Source organism: Labrus bergylta, chromosome 23 (genome assembly GCF_963930695.1).
Source record: "Labrus bergylta chromosome 23, fLabBer1.1, whole genome shotgun sequence".
Taxonomy (NCBI): Eukaryota; Metazoa; Chordata; class Actinopteri; order Labriformes; family Labridae; genus Labrus; species Labrus bergylta.
In genome coordinates this window covers 5,268,281-5,289,923 of record NC_089217.1, presented here as the reverse complement: position 1 = coordinate 5,289,923, position 21,643 = coordinate 5,268,281, and the positions used below count along the sequence as shown (strand labels likewise).

The 21,643-nt window shown below is 40.3% G+C and overlaps 1 protein-coding gene across 1 annotated transcript; it reads left to right on the top strand.

The window, feature by feature from the left end:
- The first annotated feature begins 12,813 nt into the window (after positions 1–12,813).
- rps16 (ribosomal protein S16) lies at positions 12,814–16,873 on the top strand. The gene is made up of 6 exons (XM_020647708.3): positions 12,814–12,915; positions 13,008–13,059; positions 13,556–13,657; positions 15,179–15,275; positions 15,394–15,441; positions 16,681–16,873. Exons 2-6 carry the CDS (start codon positions 13,012–13,014, stop codon positions 16,824–16,826), a joined length of 441 nt encoding a protein of 146 aa, XP_020503364.1. The 5' UTR covers positions 12,814–12,915; positions 13,008–13,011; the 3' UTR covers positions 16,827–16,873.
- Positions 16,874–21,643: the final 4,770 nt, after the last annotated feature.

The following is a 21,643-nucleotide window of genomic DNA, read 5'->3' as shown; positions in this document are numbered from 1 at the left end:
TGTCACCAGGGTCTTCAACTGTCAAAGTATTTCTGGGCAGAGTGGAATGGGAAAGTAGACTCAGTCCAAGGCCAGACACTTCCAGGTAGTGAAAAGGATGAAGAGACATTCAGAGAAAGGGGAGAGGCCGTTGACAGAATGGGAAGCAGGGCGGGTGAAGGGGGGGGGGCAGACCATTCTCATCAAGACGTATAATAATAGTAACCTGATCTGGCCCATCGGTCACATGCTGTGGCCTCCTCCTCAACTGTGGACGCTGCTTGACATGTTGTCTTCACTGGACAGGAGAAACCTGTATCTGGAAAGACCCAATGGAGTGAACAGTTTGTCGTGAATAAACGTCTGTAGCATATTCTTTAGAATAACAGATTCATAAATCTGATCGTAAATGGGGCAAATGGCATCAATAGATTTTTGAGCAATCCCATATTGTGAGAGATACAAAGAAATGTGAATTTATTGTTTTCACTTCTCTCCAATACAGACTTGACAGGACCTTATCAGAAAAGACCATATTCTCCTCTTCTTTTTGGTTGCATGCAAGAAAACCGTTGGCGAGAGCAATCCAGAAACCCTTCAACTCCAGCCTAGTGACAATATTGCATCTCAAGCTGCTTGTCGGATTGTAAACAATGACGAGTTCAAGAGACAGTTGTGGCCCCAAAGCCTCCCAAAATGACAACAAGTGTCTACCACAGGCTACGTTTGTTGTCAGATGACAGCTGGTGGCGTCTGATGTTGGATGCAGCTTAATGTGTAGGAAATTCAAGAATGCAAGGTTAGGTATCGCTGAATATTGGACACTACAGACCTGTAAAGTTTACCCCAAACATCACCACAGATACACATCAAAAATGCACTCAAAATATCAGATCAAAAGTATCATTAGTGGATCAAACTTTAGGTTGTCATATCTAGAGTTCATATCTCTTGTGTATCTGTTTACTGCCAGTAAATGTTAAAACCTTCATCATATAAAAAAAGGAGATACCTAATGTATTTCACGGAAAAGACTTTGACAGTTTATTCCCAGACACATACTTTGCATTGCTCGGTCAGCAATGAATCTAACAAGCTGGAGTTGTGGAAGCCTACATGCCATATTTGACTTATTTACAGGATGTACTTCTACATGTGGAGTAAACCGTTTGAAAGCCTTCAAGAAATACTAAAATAATCTATCGCAGTCTTAATGACCTTTATTAACATGAGGTTAACATTATAGCAAGAGAACCCAAAGTGGGGTTCAGGACATGGCAGGGATGATAGTGACGGTTTGGGGAGTGTGCACGAGGTGATCTACTCCCAGACGACAGCTGAGCTCTAACCCCAGACAGAAATAGGGCAGTTGCTTTCACTTAGCGAGGGGCTGCACAGCTGTAGCATCACTTGAATGTGCTCTTTCAATCCCAGGCCATTATGCCGCTCTGAATAATGGATGTTTGATTGGTCAAACTTTGTTCAAATATATGCTGATGGTGTTTTATCAGTTATGTGTAAAAGAACTCTGGATTACATTATTGTATGTATGTTTCTTTAAGGCACAATTAGTAGTGACAGCACTAATAAGCCAAGGCTATTTGAGTGACCTTGTTTCCTGGAGAAAAGAGGCTAATAATAGGCCAAAATCTGGAGCTGCGGTGAAGCATGTAATGGGTTTGTGCTAAAAGCTACGATGAATCATTCCAGCCAAGCAAGCCGTGGAAAAAAAGATCATAAACTTCTGCTGTCATAAATAAATGCAATGCTCCAGACAGATAAAGACGAGCCTGTTTTATACCTCCAAGCCAATGATTGAGATATTGGTTTATTAAAATGAGCTAGCTGGACTTCATATATCATACTTTTTCTAGTCTCTCTTCAAACTCACAAAGCCATATGAACCTTTTCAAATTGTGTGGGCATCATACAAGGTGATATGACTCTTAAAGTCATATGTATTGTATTAAGAAAAATATGAACCTGTCCTTTTAACCTGCATAAATTGGCTTTATTGGCTAATACAATGAAAATGTAAGCACAAGGTTGCTATTTTAACACGAAGCAGATACAAAGAGAAATTCTGATAAGCAGAAGTCCAGTATTCACTCTCCTTCTACTATTTTCCATACCATCTTCATAGGGAAATATCTGGCTGCTTTAGCTTTAGTGTCTAAATGCTACAGCATGCTAACTAGCTATTTGAGAACTGCAGGTAGCATTCATGAGGTTCATCAGTGATTCTTGCTGAAAACAGGTGTCTAATACAGGTGGAAGCAGGTTGGAAGAGAGCACTGAGACCAAACTTAAACTGTAATTTCAGTGCATTATGCAGTTTTACAGTTTTACTGCCAAATCCAAAAACAATTTTAAAAAGTTAAAAAATGACACTTCAGCTTTGTATTGACCTGCAGAGTCTGGTGATGATCCATGTGCTGAGAGTCGCTCTCTACTTTGTGTTTATTTAGAATAGTACAATGACCACTTCCACCAGCAAAGAGTCATTTGATCAATAGTCAATATAAAAATATTACAAAGACTACAATTTTTTTTTTTTTTAAATGCAAAGACTTCCTCAGAGACATAAGGACAAATGTAACAAAAATAATAAATCATAAAATAGATATTTTAGTAGTACCATGACACATGATGAAAATAGTTTCCATGGCAACAGAGAAAGAAACTCCCCGTAATTCAATTGGCACTATTTATGTTTATTACAAAGCATTGTGTGTCCTGTTTTTAGGGTTCTTGATTTAGCTTTTGCAACCTTGCACCCCTATTATTTCCATTCACCCAGATGAAAAGAAGCATGAGTGGAAAAACAGAGCTGTGTTCAGTCTTAAAAGCCTGGGCTCAGGTTTAAATACCACTTACACATTGTGAACTGAACTCAACCCTGTGGATTTTCAGGGGTATGCAAGACCAGTCCAAGGTCTAAGGTCAGAGGCCATCTCATTTGTCACAGGCAATTCTTCAAGGTCCTTAACTTCACATGTGAGCAGGTTCATGTTTCAATTAACAGGTGTCATATATCTAGTTTCCTAACTGTGTCCATCTCCCACAACCTTGTTAATCCTAAAATCTACAGCAAGTAACAATGGGTACAGTGTTTCCCATGACTAACATCTATCATACTCAGATTTCTTTAGTCAGAGGTCACAACCTACACTCAGGGATGTCTTTGAATACATGAATAATACTGTATATGCAAAAGGCATTTCAAAGCACATAAAATTCTACTTGACTTAAGCAATAATTTTAAAGCATTAAGAACAACACCGGTCAGTTTAAGCAGTTTTGTAGTCTCTAATTTCTGCAAATCAAGCACATCCCAGACCTGAATAACTTAATTAAAACTGATGTCCAGCATTGAAATCCAGCGTTCATTTTCCTCTATTATATAGAAAAGACTTTCTGTTCAGTCCCATCCACACACTTCACAAAGGAAGCCCTCAAGCAGAAGCATAAAAATAGATAAGTGTTACTTGTGCTGCACTCCCACTTGCAGTGAAGCCACCCACATATGATTATTACCCTTTATGCAGCCAGATGACAGTATTATCAGCTTTAGCTTTGCGACATTCAGCTCGCAGGCAAGATGACATCAAGAATATATACATATATTTGGACAATAAATTACAACTTGTACCTCTCAACAGAAGTAAAGCACCAGGAAATGCAGTTGAAGAGTAAGGCCGTTTGTCTGACTGGATGAAATGCATGATGGCCAGTTATGTAACACCAACGTGATGTGTATTTTTGCAAGCTAACACCTCAACCTCAACCACAGTTTGTAGTGGGTGTAGAACAGCAGAAACAGGGAAAAAAAGGAAGAAATCAATCACAACCTTTGAGGTGAATCACAAACACATTTGATAAACTTGAATTCACCTCAAATGCAAATACACGTTTTATTGCAGAGATTTGAGCCTTATCTGCTCTCTGTGATGTAGGCTAGCTTAAATTTAGAGTGCCCCAAGAAATGGGTCATGGTATCTTTAGTGCCAATATTCATAACCCTAGTTTACTGTGTCTGAAATGCAGCCAGAAGAAGGTCAATGAAGTAGATCTTAAACCTGGACTTGGTGGAAATGGAGAATCTCCATGCCCTATTATTGTAACTGATTCAACAGTGTTCTCTTGCCTGTGATGGACCGCAGAGCAAGTTGTGGTTGTATCAAAGTTGACAAGGCAACAACTTACCCTGTTCATCACATGTGGTAACTTTCAATAGCCCCGTGATAAGAAAAAGTAAAGCTAGAGGGGGTGGGAGTGATGCTGTGGCAGAGAAAGCAGGGAGGTGTGTTAGTGCTTAAAAAGTCTCCTTTACCCCCTCAAAATGCCTCAAGGGTCACTTACCCTTTCCCATGTTTGAGCGTTCAAACACAGAAAAGAGCCGTTTCACCTGTCACACAGGATCAGCATGCGCCAGTGTAAACCAGTTTTGTCCAAGGCTTTTGTTGCCCCAAAGGTAGAATGGCTTTCTAGTCTTGTATCTGAACTCCTAAATAACCTTTCTGCTAACAGTAGGCACACCTGAACTCAGCCTGATCATATTAACGTGAATACTTGGACATTTTGGGAATGATGTTTGCAGTCCTGCTGAGAATAAAATGAGATATTGAATCTGACCAACTGGCTTCATCTCATGGCTGCAACTATATTTATAAATTGCTAGTGGAACAGCGTTTGAGCTAACCGGCTACAGGCTTTAAATAAGCTAATTGGCTACTAGCTCTAGCTACAAAATTAAGCTAATCAGCTACAGATTTGAGATTTACAATCTAATGGGCTAATGGCTTTACAATTTTAAGCTAAAATGCTACTAAAACTAGCTGCCTAACTAGCAGAATGCGCTAGCTAACCGGTTACTCGCTCCATAGCTCCATAAGTAAGCCTACCAGTTACAGGTTGTAGAGGTATAATTCTAACAGGCTAGCCTACATAAGCGAACAGGCTGCTGATTTTAAAATATCACCGTCTTGACCAGTTTTTATGAAGATTGTTAACAAGTTTGTTGAGTTCTTTGAAAGTCTCGATCATACCTCGAGACTAACACACAATTAAACTCAAGATGTAAGTCTGATGAACCGTCCCCACGCTGAACATCTGAAAATAACCCCTCTTAACAGATGAATAAACACAAACAAACATGACGTGAAAAGGGCGCAGGAAGTGTAACCTAAGATAAATAATCAGATCTTTTTTGAAAGCCTGCGTGACATCACTAGGCTATAAAAACCTCCAGTGGCATGCTGGCCGCTAAAAATAGAAAAGATGTCAAAGCATTGGTACATATATGTCCATAAAGTGTGTGGCGAACATTCCCCAGATAACAGCAGATGGATCAGAGATTGTAGCCTAGTGAGGAAAGAGTAAAGAGCGCTTGCTGCATCTCTTTTGGAAGCTCACCTGGGCAATGCAGACACAAATCTCCTAAATTATTTTTCGTTGGGTTAACGGGGGCAAAGGGATCTGCTTTGACCTTTTTGTGTATGTTAAGTGGTTCTTGACCCCTAACACAGAGGCGGTGGTGGAAAAAAATTAGTCAGGCTTGCTGAAATGGATCTGTGTGTGAAGACGTCCCGACCAGGAAGTAGCAGATCTAGACAATGTGTGTGAAAAGAGACTAAATGAAAAGGTTTCACTCTTGGCAAAAAAAAAAAAAAAAAAGAAACTTGCAAAAGACTACTTCTGCATATCTTGTTGCTTTTGTGATATTGCGTTTCCTCTTCATTTCTGCTTTTGCTTTGCACATAAAGGGAACTTAGCTGCAGTTCCACAATTGTTTGCAGATCACTGCAACTCAAAAACAAACCTAGTTTGAGTGGTGTCAGGGGGTGCAACAAGGCAGAATAATTCCCAAACCGGGAAATCCTATCTTCAAAACAGGGCCTTTCCAGCTTTTGATGGATGGAAGCCTTATTTCGGCTCAATGAAGTCATCAGTGTCGTGTGTTTCTGTGATGTGCATGATGAGGTTGGCCAAAGCCTGGCTCTATACTTCTGCTGCCTGGGCTTCTCCGTGGCTATGGGGAGGGAGGGAAAAAAACATAAGGGGGGAGCGAAAAGGAAAGAGTCCACGACATCATCTCTCCAGGCCTTTTAAGGAGCTCTCCAGTGGAGGGCTGAGAGTGCTGGCCCACTTTCCCATCAGAGCTTCCCAGCCTTGTCTCCTCTCCCCATGGGAGCCTCCAACATGGAGTGACTAGGCACAGACACTGCAGGAAACACAATATTGAGATATTGTCCTTTAAAAACATACTGAAAATACTCCATTCAAATGACTGAATATGCTCAAAGACATGGAATACACGAGGAAGCAACTTGACATGTCTGTCATTTTTCATGTGCACTGTACGAGAGAATTACACCACAAGTCGTAACATGTACTTATCATGTTGTCAAAGCCACACTTCATCATCTTTTGGACGTTTTAATTTGTGAGCAGGCACAAGCAAAGACCAGGAGGGAAAATGAGGCGATTGCGGTTCATCATATTCTTCATTGTGCTCCCAGATGTTGAAACAGGGCTGCAGCAAGCTGGAGCTCTGTGTTCCAGAGTCAATCAGATAGAAACAGTGAGAGGAATAAAGAGGGCTTTGCTGTAGCTGTGACCTTCTCTCAACAGGCTTTATCACTGATGAAGTCAGCCAGACCCCACATGGCCTCGTTCTCACCCCACTGCCACTGCCTCCCGACCACATTCGACCCACGCACTCTCAGAAAGGGCGAGTAGGAGGGGGGGGGGGGAACGAGAAACAAGAAGGAGGGTGATGGAGCAGATTGTGTGGGCGAGCTGAGTGTGTGTGTGTGTGAGAGTGAGATTGAGCGAAGGGAAGTACCGGTGCATGTGTGACGGCGCATGCAGACTAATAGCGAATAAAAGGCTGTAGTGTTGGCAAGTTTGGCGCTGCTTTACTGCCAGATCAGCTCCATGAATTCAATGTTTCAAGTGCAGCCTTCAACCTGCCCAACAAACAATAAGTGTTGAGGAGGATTTTGGAGATAGCTGGACAGACAAATCTAGTTTACTTGAGGGGTTCTGCTCGAGGTTTCTGCCTGTTCAATGAAAGTTTTTCATCGCCACTGTTGCCTTGCAAAATGTTGCTAAGTGCTGTGCTCATGATAGGCTAATGTGGGATTTTTGCTAATAATATAACAAAGAGAAGAAAAGTACTTGGGTAGACAAAAAGGAAAAAAGAAAATTATGCTGTTAGGATCTACCTGAACTATTTTAACAGAACATTGCATTCTGGGAGAACAGACAATAAGCCCCCCCTGAGCCCGCTCGCGTCTGCATTATCCCGAGGCCCCCGTCTCCAAGGCCAGATGGAAGTTGACAGGGCGCGGGACAGCTGCAAGGCCCATTGCTATGTGGTAAATGCGTGCTGAAATAGCCAAATTAATGGAAGAGGCTCAAGTCCAAACCAGGGTTCAATTACGGGCTACGATTTAGCGCTGTGAGCTGTCACCCAGTTCCAGCAGACATCAATATTTACTGCTGCCATGGCACACAGACAGGCCAAAAAAAAGGAGTTGTGTGGCAGCCATGTTGGTACCTCTGACTTCCAGGGGTTACTTTGTTGGCAGGAAACACAAGTTTTTGTGGCGCATTGATGCACCGTTTCTTGATTGTTGTTTCTTAGGAAGAAGGGGAAGTATTGGACTGAAGGTACTGGGATGGACGTTCAAACAGAGATGGTTTATTGGACAGTCTTCCCTATTAACCTCTACTAGAAAAAAAAGGAAAGACTTCAGAGAAAACCCAAAGACAGTTACACTTCTAGTTGAAAATGTGACCCTAAAAATGTCCCTCAAAATGTACAGTAATACAGTATCAAACCAACAAAACTAACAATCGATTTTTTTTTTCTATATAGTGCTAAAAGTTATCTCAAGACACTTTACATACTTTGCAACTTTGGCAAGAAAAAATGTCTTTAAACAGGCAGAAACCTCAAGGAGAACCAGACTCCTTTGTGAACAGCCTTCTTCCACGACCACCTGGATGTCTGTTTGTTTGTTGTACTACAGATTTAGATGCAGAACAATTGTGTAACTCGCTATGTTCATGTAAAGATGTATATCTTTTTTTTAATTTATTTTTTTTATCAGAGAAGCCAGGTCCAAGCAATCTTTGATTTGTAGTAGAAACGGAAAATATTGCAACATGCAGCATTTTACAGGAAAAGGATGAGATAAACTCTACTCAACTCAACTCAGCTTTATTTATACAGCACCTTTCATACTGATGAGATAAAGAGCTATTTCAGGATCCGCGCACAAGGATATAAAAGGTAAGACCTGTTGCCTTGAATCATATTTCTCTTGACTTGCAGATTCATGGCTCTCGTATCTTCTTCCCAGCAAAGACACTTCTTTTTTTTACTGCCTCATGAGTTCCTGAGAGTTTTCTCCCGTTGCCGTGGCAACCGGGCTTCTGTATACCTCACACACAAAACCTTTTCGCGCCCCATCTCTGCCCTCTCCGCCCACCGGGGGTTTAGCAGATCTTCTCCTTCTGCTCAGGGAAACTTCAATTACCCGCAACACTTTTTCAACCACCGCACGGCCTATTATGGTCAAATGAGACGCTAAGGCCGGCCGGGAACGGCATCTCCTCCCCTGTAAATCTGAGAGTGTTGTCTCATGCTCAGGGTGCTGTGACAAGACAAGGTCAAGGGGTCGCGCCTCCAGGTGATGTGTTTCCATAAGGCCGTGGAGAGGAAATGCACATATATGGTGTGGTCTTTATTTATTGCCAGCTCTTTTCCTGGATGACTGAAGACTCTGCTCCTCCTGTAAGCTGTGCACCTCTTCTAAAGCACTGAAGCTTGGTGTCTGCCACTTTGAAAAAAATATAGGATCAAAGAGTTTTGGATGGTACACCTTTATGATGTTACCCACCTTTTATTGACTGGACAAGTTACAGCGGAATTGTTTTTCAGCTACTTTGAAAAATGTTCAGTGAGACAAGAAATCTGGGAGCTTTTGACTTCACATGGTTGAGAGGTCTGGACACTGTTAGAAGAACTTGACAGTTAGCATCACAGCAGGATTGTTAGCTTTAGCCGACTGTTAACCAAACCAGGAAATCAGGGAGGATCCTGGACCTAAACATGCTTCCTATATGCAGACTTTTATATGGGCGCCCCTAGTGACCCAAAAAAACAAAAACAGGTTTATCTGAAAAAGCTTATCACCCAGCCCGGTGTCCTCACACAGTGCTTCCTCTGTCTGCCTGACTTCGTTGTAGATACTGGCACTTTGGGTCTATAGCTACATCCCCTCAGATGTATCTGTTGGCTCATAAACTCTGCAGACTTGTCAAGCGAAAACCTCCAAGTGGAAGGGCAACGAAAAGAAAGGGCATCCTCTCTCATTATGACACAACTGATTGGACGTTCTAGCTCCTTCCTACAGTGACTGTACAATAGACTGGCTTCATTTATCACTACAATAGTATAAGGAAGACGATCCAAACATCCACTGCATGACCTTGTTTACTTCAAGGTAAAAGCTAATTGGTAACGTGTTCGTCATTCAAACCTGTTAAGGTGATGGCATGTCCTTGTTGTGTCTACAGCTTATTGCACTGCCCCCAAGTGGCAAAGCACTGGAATTGTTGCTTTTTTCAAAAGTAGAGGCTTGTTTTGAAAATAGTTGGTCTGAGCTTTTCAGATGGGGAGGTAACTACATGAAAGAAGAATGCACTTCAACCTTCTAATCTATACTCTCACACTAATGAGGCTCCTTGCACACAACAGGGGTTTCCAGCCCTCGAGGAGAGTATACATTCTGTCTGACAATAAAAGAAGCCAGGTGCCTGTTGCACTCAATATAAACACCGACCTTGCTGTAGTAAATGTCAGGCATAGGTAGGCATCGCACACATGACTCACACCACTGTATACAGATTCCCAAGATGTCATTTGTCTTCAGTCCTTCTCTTAACCAGGAATGGCTCTGCCGCTTCCCTCCTTTCAGGGTATAAGACCGAGCCGTGGCACTCTCTGCAGGATATTAAAAATCGTATCGACTGGTACAATTTTTGTCTCTCAAATCTGTTTTGGTTGATGAGAACAAAGCCTCCGTTTGTGTGGTCAACTACAAATCCAGGATGAGTCTTGAGAAAGCAGAGTGTGGAAACTAACAATGTGGTCGGATCAAAGAAACTGCCTCTTGTGTGTGACTACCATCTGACATTTGGATGTCAAACAAAAGCTAACCACTTCCCTTTTCCCACGTCATGTCCTGCTCCCGATTCCCTGACCCCTGGCTCCGCAGCCCCTAGGCAGTACTGATCCGTGTGATCTCTGCGGTTTTGAAATTTGAAAATAAAGTCCGATGAAAAACAAGATGAAATAGTTGAGTGGTTTTATGTAAACTCTCTGCCTGTAATGCTGTGGAAATTAATTTTTCTTCACTGATCTCTTCCAGACAGTGCCTTGTTGGTGATACGGCCTTGCCCCCCCAGCTGAGATGCAGATGATGTCACACTTAAAACTGTGTTATTCATTATACCAACACTAGAGGGTGCTGTTGTGTAGAAAAACAAATAGATGCAAATGACAATTATTAAGACACAGATGAGGACTTCGTTGTAAACTTCCATTGACACATCAGAGTTTATGACATGATTTCTTATTTGATGGATTATGATTCTTTCGAATAAAGTCCAGATTGGTATCATAGATTGCATTCAAAATAGATAACAATGTACAGTGTACTTTGTATTAGGCACAATAAGATGTTGTTGAATAAGCGGTTGAGTAAGTCATATCAAAACCACATTCTTTTGGTTAAATAAGTCAAGAGAAGTTTAAAACAATTTCTAGCAAGCATCCATGTAAATAAACAAAGATTCCTCCTTTTTTTTGGCTCGTGTCTCCATGACCCCTTCCCCTTGAGTTGGCAGCCAAACAGTTCTGCTGCTTCTTCTGGCTTTCGTTGTTTAGACAGCTACTTTTCCTCCTCAGTAAATGCACTTTATCTTTCCAGGAATAAGTAGAGAAGAGTCATGTTCTCTCTCCGAATGTTTCCAGCATTTGACTACTTTTTTGTTTTTACAAAGTGTGGATGGTAGATAAAAGTTAGATTCATACTCTAAAGTTATCATTCTAGCTTAGTATATCACAGTTTTTTAGACTCTTTGGACTTCTCTTTACTCCACTGTTGTCATAATAACAGGCTCTCGCATGGGAAATCACCACAGAGACAAAAACAATGCAAGATAATGGTTTATTTAATTCTAACCTCAGAAATAGACGATATGAATTTGAAGTTATTGAAAGCTTCTTTCCTCACTGGGTATTCTGTCACCATCACAGTTCCTTCTATCGTTCTTTATCCTCCTCTTTTGTCCCCCTGGCCAAACGTCTGTACAACACCTCACGGTTATGGCAGGGCGAAAGCAGCACACACTTGGGACTAAATCTTCCTTTTTCCACTTCCCATCTGCACAGCTGTTCCAAGAGTCAGCCTCTAGTTGGACACTTTAATGATCATCTCAATTTACTTAAATAGTTAAACAGCACCTTTAATTGAATGTTTGCACTGCCTGTTATTTAATTTAATGTCTGTTTTTGATAACTCTGCACTATCTGCTTTTTTAAACATTGCTGTACATATATAAACAACACAACTTCAGGAGGTCAACACTGCACGGGTTATGTACATTTCTTGTATAAATCTATTTTTAATTGCACAGTTTAAGTTTGTTTCATCTAGAGGTATTCTTTAAATCTTTTTTGGGGGTTAATATATATGTATGGGGGGGGGGGGGGGGGGTTATGTGGTTTAATTTGTAACAAATGTTTCATGTCATGTACGTCTTTGTAACCTGCCACTGGATGCTTTGAATTTCCCTCGAGATCAATAAAGTATCTATCTGTCTATCTATCTATCTATTAATTGCTTTGAATGGTAATAAAAACAATTAATATATCACAACCATTCTTTAAAGGACAGCCAGTACAGCCTAAAACATGAACATAAGAAAATGTGGATTAGATGGGCTACATGTGGTCGTCTACAGTAAATTAATGATTGTAATAATAATTGTAGGTTCTGTTGTAGGCTATAAAAACATTGAGTGCCAGTCTGTGAATCTTTTATGTCTTAGCTTTTATTATAAGGGCATAACAGAGTGCATAAGAAGGTTTTTACATACAAAAACATTAAGTTCAGGGGGCTTATTAATATTGGTTGGTTAATAACACTGTTACAAAAGACATAACTATGAAATATAACCTAAACTTACTTTAGGCCTGCATGATACTTATAGGCTAATAATAATAATAATAATAATAATAGTAGTAATAATAATAATAATAATAGTAATAATAGTAGTAATAATAATAATAATAATAGTAATAATAATATTATTATTATTATTATTATTATTATTATTAATAATAATAATAATAATAATAGTAATAATAATAATATTATTATTATTATTATTATTAATAATAATAATAATAATAATATATTTAATTTGTAACGCACTTTACATTTTTGCAAAAAAATCTCAAAGTGCTACAGGAAAAAAAAAAGAAATAAAAACAAATTTAATTAACTAAGCAACTAACTAATAGTCTTTAAAGCTTGTTAGAAGTTGTCACCCAAAATGCACTGAAACCTCGCTTTCTAGGAAACAACCAGCTGACTGCATCCTGTCAGTCATATTACGTATTTTTTTAAATTATTATTATTATTATTTTTTAATTATTTAATTCCCATCTTCGGTTAAGAAACAGCTAACGGCATCAACAACTGCAAACAGGCACAAGTGTAAAATGGAGGTAGAGCGGGCGAAACCGTCGCAAAAACCTACCACAAAGCATGCCAGAAGTGTCGTGCAGTAGCCCCTGATCTTCGGCGTGTGAAACCCCGACGGTCTCTCCGTACGGCACCCCAGCTGAAGACGGTACGCTCCTCAGATTGACGCGACCAAAAAGTGCAAAATTAAACGTTTAAACTTGGTTTCTAATGTGACTTTTTGTCCTCTGTGTGTTCCAGAAACATGCCTGCTAAGGGTCCTTTGCAGTCGGTCCAGGTTTTTGGACGTAAAGTGAGTAAATTTATGGGATTTATTCCACGTGTGGTGCTGTGGCTACCCTGACTTGGCTAACACACTTGGAGCTAAACGTGTGGATGTTTTAACACCGCAATGTGGCGTTCATTCAACTAAAATGTCGGTGGATATGATTCCGAACATTTATTTAAACATGTATTGTCGTTGTTTGTTAATCTAAGTTGCTGCTCACCGGTTTAATTTCCCTTCTGGTTCAGTCAGAGTTAGCTTAGCTTGTTAGCCCGGTAGTCGCATTGGATGAACTCGTGTTCCCATCAGGAGGACACAATAAATCACTTTAGTTCACTTTGCATGATGTAGACACACCAGGTGACAAGTCAGCAACACTTTCCTGAGAAATGATGAGTTATCTGTCATGAAACTAATGAATCAATGCAGTTTTTTTTTGTTTTCTGTGTTTAAATCTTATTAAAATGTGGTGGCTTTATTGTGATGTTGCCTGATGATGATGATGATGATCTTCTTGTCGTAGAAAACCGCCACAGCAGTTGCTCACTGCAAGAGGGGGAATGGCCTGATCAAAGTGAACGGCAGACCCCTGGAGATGGTGGAGCCTGCTACTCTGCAGTACAAGGTGAGACATTGGGGGGGGGGGGGGTTACCTGAACTACATAGTACCTACTATCTACTGTTTAGTACCTACTATTCAGTAGATAGATATTTGTTCCTACTTCTTCTGATTCATTCAGTAAGGACGTGATGTCATTCACGTTACCTGAACTGCCTGCATCCACCTGTTTTTTTTTCTTCTTTAGTTTAGCTTTATTCAAGAAGAGTGATGCTCATGTAGTCAGGTAAACAAAAACAATATCACACTGTAAAACAATTAAAAAGACACATTAAATAACATACAGTAGCCTACGTAAAGGAAAGAACAAATGAAAGACAGTAATATACACAATATAAAATACAGACATTTAAATAGAGGGGAGAGGTTTTACAATAATGCAGATATTTGTTCCTACTTCCGATTCATTCAGTATGGAAGTGATGTCATTTACGTTTCCCGAATCGGCCGCATCCACCTGTTTTTTTTTTTTTGTTTATCTTTAGTCAAGAAGAGTGATGCTCATGTAGTCAGGTAAACAAAAAAAACAATATCACAATGTATATCAAGTAAAAGGCAGATTAAATAACATACAGCAGCCTACGTAAAGGAAAGAACAAATGAAAGACAGTGATGTAAAATAAAGACGCATTTAAATAGTGAAATCGTTTAACTAGATGGAGAACGGTTTTATAATAATGCAGATATTTGTTCCTACTTCTTCTGATTCATTCAGTAAGGAAGTGACATCATTCACGTTACCTGAACCGCCTGCATCCACCTGTTTTTTTTTTTGTTTATCTTTATTGAAGAAGAGTAATGCTCATACACAGTCAGGTAAACAAAAAAAACAATATCACAATGTAAATCAAGTAAAAAGGCAGATTAAATAACTAATTAACATGCAGTACATAAAGAAAAGTACAAATGAAAGACAGTAATATACAGAATATAAAATAAACCAATAAAGACATTTAAATAGTGAAATCATCATTTAAATAGAGGGAGAAATGTTTTATAATAATGCAGACATTTGTTATATTGTCTGTTGTTAATTTAAAGTAGTGATTTCAGTCGGGACTTTAACTCTGGATTAAAAATGTGTTCAATTAATCCACGCTCGTTTGTTTTGATTTGGAGGCGGACGTGACGATTTACGTTTAATTTCGCACTGCATTATGGGTGGTAAAATACGATTCATTTCCTGAAAGCACGCATCCGATCCATACTGCATGAAACCCGGAAGGTAGTATCCACACTGAAATGTTCAGTCTACTGAGGTGGACCCAAAAAATGACCATGGAAGTTCAGTATACTGAAACTCCATACTGAATAGTACTGCATACTGAACTGTGACCGTTCTGAAAGGCCCGGGGGGAACATCAGCATGGACATGTCAGATAAAGAACACTGTCATTAACATCTGTAACTCAATGTGGCAGTCACAGGTGCACTATGACATGGCTTCCAGCTCTGATCCTATTTGCAATGTTTTTTCTGTCTCAGTATATGTGAAAGTGTGTGTTGACATGTTCATGCTTCCTTCAGCTTCTGGAGCCAGTGCTTCTGCTCGGCAAGGAGCGCTTTGCTGGAGTTGACATCAGAGTCAGGGTGAAGGGTGGTGGACATGTCGCACAGGTTTACGGTAGGCCGGAACATTATTTATATCGATTAATCTTTTCTCGCAACAGTTTCCTTTTCAAGTCAGTGTCTTGTGTTTTCTCAGAGTGTTCTCCTAAATGTTATGTTGTATTGTCTTCCAGCTATCCGTCAGGCTATCTCCAAATCCCTGGTTGCCTACTACCAGAAGTGTGAGTATAAATATAATTTAGTGCTCAAACATCACTTGTACTGTAGGTAAAATGCTTGTTGCTTTGAAAAACTCCTCAGAGGCGAGGTGTGTTTACATTTATTTGAAGCACATCATGTATATGTCTAGAAGTGTTACATGAGGGTGCTTTTATTTTTGAAAGGGCCTGGCCAAGACAATCAGCAGCTAATTAGTTTCACGTTTATATCATAACATAAAGATATTGGGAATTATAATATACAGAGAAAGACACAACAAATATAAATATTTACGAGTAATTGTCTTGAACACTGAATGCATCCAGTTAAACTAGCTCCGTAAAATACAAAAAATGTTGGCAACTGACTCGTACCAGATGGAGCAGTAGCCTTCAGTGTCAAGTCAGTATGTAGAGAAATTCTAGATAGACTAAAACTGTACTTTTAAAAACCATGTCATGTTATTCCAACAGAAATCATCCTACAATAAATTTAAGTCAGAGCAACACACCTCAATCACCAAACTAGACTAGTCGTTCTGTGCATGCTCAAGTCCCTGCTCTGGGTTTTTACCCTAAAATTGAACTGCAGAAGTACGAAGCGTTGCAGAAGTAGTGTTGTCTGCCTTCAGATATCATCATAAGCTAGAGGCAGAGCATAACAATACAACCAAAAGTGAAGTGTAGAGCTTTTACAAATAGTACAGAGCTGTAAAGCTGCTCATGTTTTTACTTTTCTACTTACAACCACAACTTTGTTGTTTGCTAACTTTTTAGCAAGGTCAACCGGAAGAAGGTCTAGTAGGAACTAGCTGAAAGGGGGCATGTTGCCACCTACTGTAGTGGAGGCAGACATTTTTCCACCAATAAATGGGTTCTCCTTGGTTCATGTATACTGGTTCAGTATTCTGATTAAATTCCTAACCGAGCTGTAACTGTAGCTCGACGGCAAAAACTGTAGGCAGGCAGTAAAAAACGGCCTGTTTACCGTAACCTTCAACAGGTATTAATCGTTCCAATAGTACATCAGCTGTCTGAGACCTCGGACATTGTTTGTTTTTTTAAGCTAACATTGTATTTGCCACCGTGATGTGTTCTTATTGATGTGAAACGATAAATGGTCACGTTTGCTTGGATGCAGAAATCTCAGTATACATGTTTTTCATTTGTATTAGTGAACTACTGTTAAAACCTGTTAAAAGTATAATGAAACACTTCAGATTGAAAAGAACACGCAGACTCACCTTCTTTGTCCCTTTGCAGATGTGGATGAGGCCTCCAAGAAAGAGATCAAGGACATCCTGATCCAGTACGACAGGACCCTGCTTGTTGCCGATCCTCGTCGCTGCGAGTCCAAGAAGTTCGGTGGACCTGGAGCTCGTGCCCGCTACCAGAAGTCTTACCGTTAATCCCCCTGTACATTTTCATAATAAATTGGAGGAACCAAGGACTAAAATTGTGTTTTTTCTTTTAACAAACCCCTCTTACTTTTTTACTATGTTTGCTCCTTTTGTTGAAAGTGGAGAATTGAACAGGTACAAAGACAAGAAACACAGTTGAGCATAGCATTATTAGTGCAGGGCAATATGAACTACAAGTATTTATATTAATGGTGGCTGTGCTCTGGACTGCTTCTTTAATCTCTAGAAAAAAAAGAGCAGGTTCAACTTCATCCAATCCTGATAGGAAAGTCCTCAGTTAAACTTGACCTTTTGACCTCTGTGTGGGGATTAAGAAATTACATTTCTAAAAAAAGAAGTTTACCAAATGACTACAATGATATCTAGCAAACATTAATAGGAATTGCCCTAAATTATATTCTCTACATTTCTAAGAGTGGACATTACTGGAGACATATCTTTAATTGTCGGTATCTGCTCAGTGTCTGAGTCTAAACCTAATGTAAAGCTGAATTTGCATTCAGTAATTAAAAACTAACACTTTATGTAAATTGCCTTTCTATTGTGTTTTAGAAAACCATAATCTTCATGTATAAAATGACTCTCCTAAGCTTGCAGCCTTCATTGCAGGTTGATATGGATTACTTATGTCTATGCTATTGCTACTTCTGACCAACAGATGGCGCCAAAACACTGATGAATCACATTCCCTCACCAGTATCCAATTTTAAAAAATACTTCTCAAACATCTTCAAATCTATGTATTCTCATTCGATAAGTACGCACCACATTTAATTTCTAACTTTATCGATTATACGCCAGCACACTTTCTCAATTGCCGCAAAAAAAGGGTGTTTCAACCAGAGGTCTTCTTCACCTGAAGAAGAAACGGTCGAAACGTAGTGATTAATAAAACCCCCTTTTTTTGCAGCAATTGAGGAAGTGTGCAGTCATATCTTCTTTCTCAGTTTTGATATTTTTGCACAGCCCTGCACCTACGTGACGTGCGTATAACTACTTCTACCAACTATTTATCCATTATGTCAAAATGCAAATTAGCAAGCCACATAAATCATCAGTATATTTCCAGGGCAGCGTAGGCTGGTTTTAATTTTAAATATCAGACCAGATAAATGACTCACGACTGTGTATTTGTCAGTAGAGCAACTTTCAAACTGAAACTTTCAAAATAAAATAGCCCACATGTTTCTCAATGTGCTCTCAATCAAATTGAAAAAGTAAATTGCAGCTTTTTCTGAATTTTATTGCGGCTTTCTTATTCCCTTCCTCCGCCCCTCCAGGTACACATGCACACATACACACCCCACTCCACCACCACAACAACATCTCTATAATGAGGTGAGTTTAGCTGAGCTGAGGCCCAGATGTTGTTGGCCTCCCTGTGGGCAGCCAGCAGCAGCCGTTCCCGCTCGGTGAGCTCCCAGGGGGATCAGGCCTGTGCACAGCCCTCCAATAATCAACACAGCAGGGAAGCCCACCCCCCCTACTGCTACTGTTGTTTACTACTGTTTATTTTTTGCCCCTTGCTGACTGCCTCACCTCTAAAGGCTGTATAATGCCACTGCCGGTGACATTCAGTGCCACTGGAAATGGGCCGTGTTCTCTGCAGCAAAGCAATAAGGGCTGACAACAGAAAGGAAACTAATGTGGATAATGCAGCAGGCTGCCAGGAACAGAGGCGGACGCAGCACAGAGCTGTCAGAATTGATGTTTGTGCTTGTTTTTCTCTGGAAAATTGGTCTCTCTCCCCTTTTTTTCCTCTCAGCATAATGTGTGTATATCATCGCCTAAGTAAGACAGGAATGTAATAAACAACTGTCAAAACAGAAAAACGGGACCTTTTTACAGCCTCTGAAATCACACGGTGATACATTCTTTTAAACGTTCAACACCACAGAATCAACTGCAGAATGGATTACACGATTTAAATATTCTAAAGATACTAGAACAATAGGAGTTCTGATATAAAGAGCAGTAATGTTTGTAACAATTGGCTTCATTTAAGGTTGATAAATCTGGGAAATGAAGCCAGTACTTCTGTGTTTCTGTGTTTTTAACAAGGCTACAAAGACATTTATTGTTATGAATACATACATACTTTTTATATTCAATCATTAAATCACTGATACAAAGTGAAAACATTAAGCCATAACATCATCTTTAAGAAAAATCGACTGATATATCTGCCCAACGGTTTGTCCACTGACCAATAAAATGGATGAATCATAATTTCCTTCTTTTCTTTTGCAGAAAAGGTTGCAGTAGACTTCTAGATTATACATCAACAGGAAATATATTGCGACAGATTCAGGAGATCAAGGCTGTGTGTTAATCCATGCATGGCTGCAGGAAGTGAAGCAATAATGTCATTTTTGTTTCCAGTGTGGTTTGTTATGTTATTTGTAGTAAGATGTAAGGGTGCATTTGTCATGTTGGCACCTGTATTGACCAGATTTTCTCTCTCTCTCTTACTGGACGCTGCTTTGATTCTGTTGCACTGCAGTCGATCTACTTTTCCAGTTATTTTAAAAATGAAGGGACCGTCAAGGTAAGTTACCTTCATGTGATTCAGAACAAAAAACATCCCAGAGTCATTTGTGAGCAACAAGTCTTGTTCTTCTGAAGGTGTGTAGATTTACACACGCACACACACGCACACACACGCACACACACACACACACACACACACACACACACACACACACACACACACACACACGCTGAACCTAGCACCTGCCTTTCCTCTGTTAACACCTCTGTCTCTCTGGGTCTCCAAATCACACAAGCACCGAGGTGTTAGGCCAGGATGCATTTTGTCATCACTTGCACTTCATCCTCACCTCTCCTCTCGACACTTCCTTCCACAGAAAACACACACAACCCTCTTTCTCTCTCTCTCTCTCTCTCTCTCTCTCTCTCTCTCTCTCTTTCTCAACATATGAGAGCATATGAATACACCCACATGTTTAAACTCACAATACAAGCTTCAAGCACCACCTACGGCACATTTAAAAAAATGTATTCAGCCTCCTCTCTGCAGAGGAAAGAAAGAAAAACGGAGGTGTGTTCATTAACATATATCGACTCTCCTCCTCCTCCTCCTCCCTGCAGAGGTTGACCCCTCGTTGAGCCTCATTGCCCTGAATGAGTAAACAACAATTGGCTCAAAGTGACAGCAGTGGAGGATCAGGGGACAGTAGCAAATGTCTCTCCAGTGGAAAGGAAACGCAGCTTAGCCAGGCGACGCGCCGCTGTTTGGAGCGAGCGTGATAATGAGGGGCTGCAGTAGCTGCTTATCTGTTGTACTGTCCCGGGGGGGGGGGGGGGGGGGGGGGGGGGGGGGGAGTCAACACCGTGAGCAGGGGCGCCATCAGGACTTCTGATGTCCCATTGGGCCCCACCACCACCACAGCCCAAACCAAACCTGCACTATTGCTATAACGACACCACCATTAAACTAACATTTCAGCCATATTTGTCTTGTCCTTAAAATTTGGAATAATTCCCCTCTTTTCTACATTTTACTGTCCTTCTCTTAAAGTCTTTCTATGTGATTTTTCACACTTAAATATAATAGAAATCAAGTTTATCCTCTGAAAATAACTCTGTGAGTCATGACTGTCTACAATGGGTGTAACACTCGAGTCCCACTGTCTGTGATGCTTTCAAAGTTTTCAGAGTCCTATCTTCACTTTGTTTACATCGCCAGGACGGCCGGCTGACTCCTCCCCTCGTGTATAAAAGTTGTTTAATTGAGGGACTAGAGAAAAGAAGAATAACATACTGTACTCACTGCTTAACTGCTTTTGCTTAACGTAAAACATCAAATAAAAGCCCGTCCCAATTTAAGGCCCAGGCCCCTTTACTAGCCTGGTGTTGCTACATGTTTGGTCTCGATTAGCGGCCCCTCTCCCAGCACTGTTTCTGCTCTCTCCCTACATTCCCCCTCCTCTGTATTTGAACCCTGAACCTTCTTGCTGAAAGGTGGCAGTCCTAACCACTACACCACCGTGCTGCCCGTCAGTGTTCACTTGTTTTAAAGTGTTTTGAGTGTTTTCCAACACATTAAGGGTTGTTCAGAATCATGATCCACCCTCTTGTGAGAGACAGCCGAAACCCCAGCAGGGATTCAAACCCGGTACCATCTCAGTCCTAACCACCACGATAACATTCCACTTTTGCAGTGTTTACTTGCAAGACTTTAAGTACCTTGGAATGCACACTATCATTCAAAATCAAGACCCACACAGAAAAGCCCCCGGCCAGGATTTGAACCTGGAACCATCCAACTGCGGGGCGGCAGTGCGTACCACCATGCTTAAGCGCTGCCTTGCAGTGCCTGTGTGTCAGGGTATTCTAAAAGGATGGATGACAAGACATCCACAGAAGTGTGCAGGTTTTGTTTAATACATCTTTGAACACAGGATGCTGAATAAGCATTATCACAGTTTTAGAATAAATCCTCACATAACAGAGGTAAAACAGTGCCGCGTTTATTGTTTAAATTATACTTCCTACACTTTCAAATAGATATTCCTATTTTTTCATAGCTGATCTATTGTTTCTTATTCATTTTAAGGCCAAGATTTGCAGTGAATAAACAGCAGCAATCGTGCCTCTGAATGCACAAGGCATTGTTCTATTTTCTGGTAGAGCAGATGTCGGATTTGTTTTTTTCTGAGTTATGTGAAGATTATTCCTCCAATCCTAGTTCTATCGAGTGTTTTATTCTCAATGCTTTCTTCTAAATGTTGTTCTCTGCAGAGTGCGTCATAGCTTTTTCGAAGGATAATGATAAAAAATGT

Coding starts and splice junctions, on each gene's coding strand:
- rps16 (XM_020647708.3), top strand. CDS start 13,012: ATGCCTGCTAAGGGTCCTTTGCAGTCGGTCCAGGTTTTTGGACGTAAA. Junction 13,658..15,178: donor CTGCTACTCTGCAGTACAAG/GTGAGACATTGG, acceptor TGCTTCCTTCAG/CTTCTGGAGCCAGTGCTTCT. Junction 15,442..16,680: donor GGTTGCCTACTACCAGAAGT/GTGAGTATAAAT, acceptor GTCCCTTTGCAG/ATGTGGATGAGGCCTCCAAG.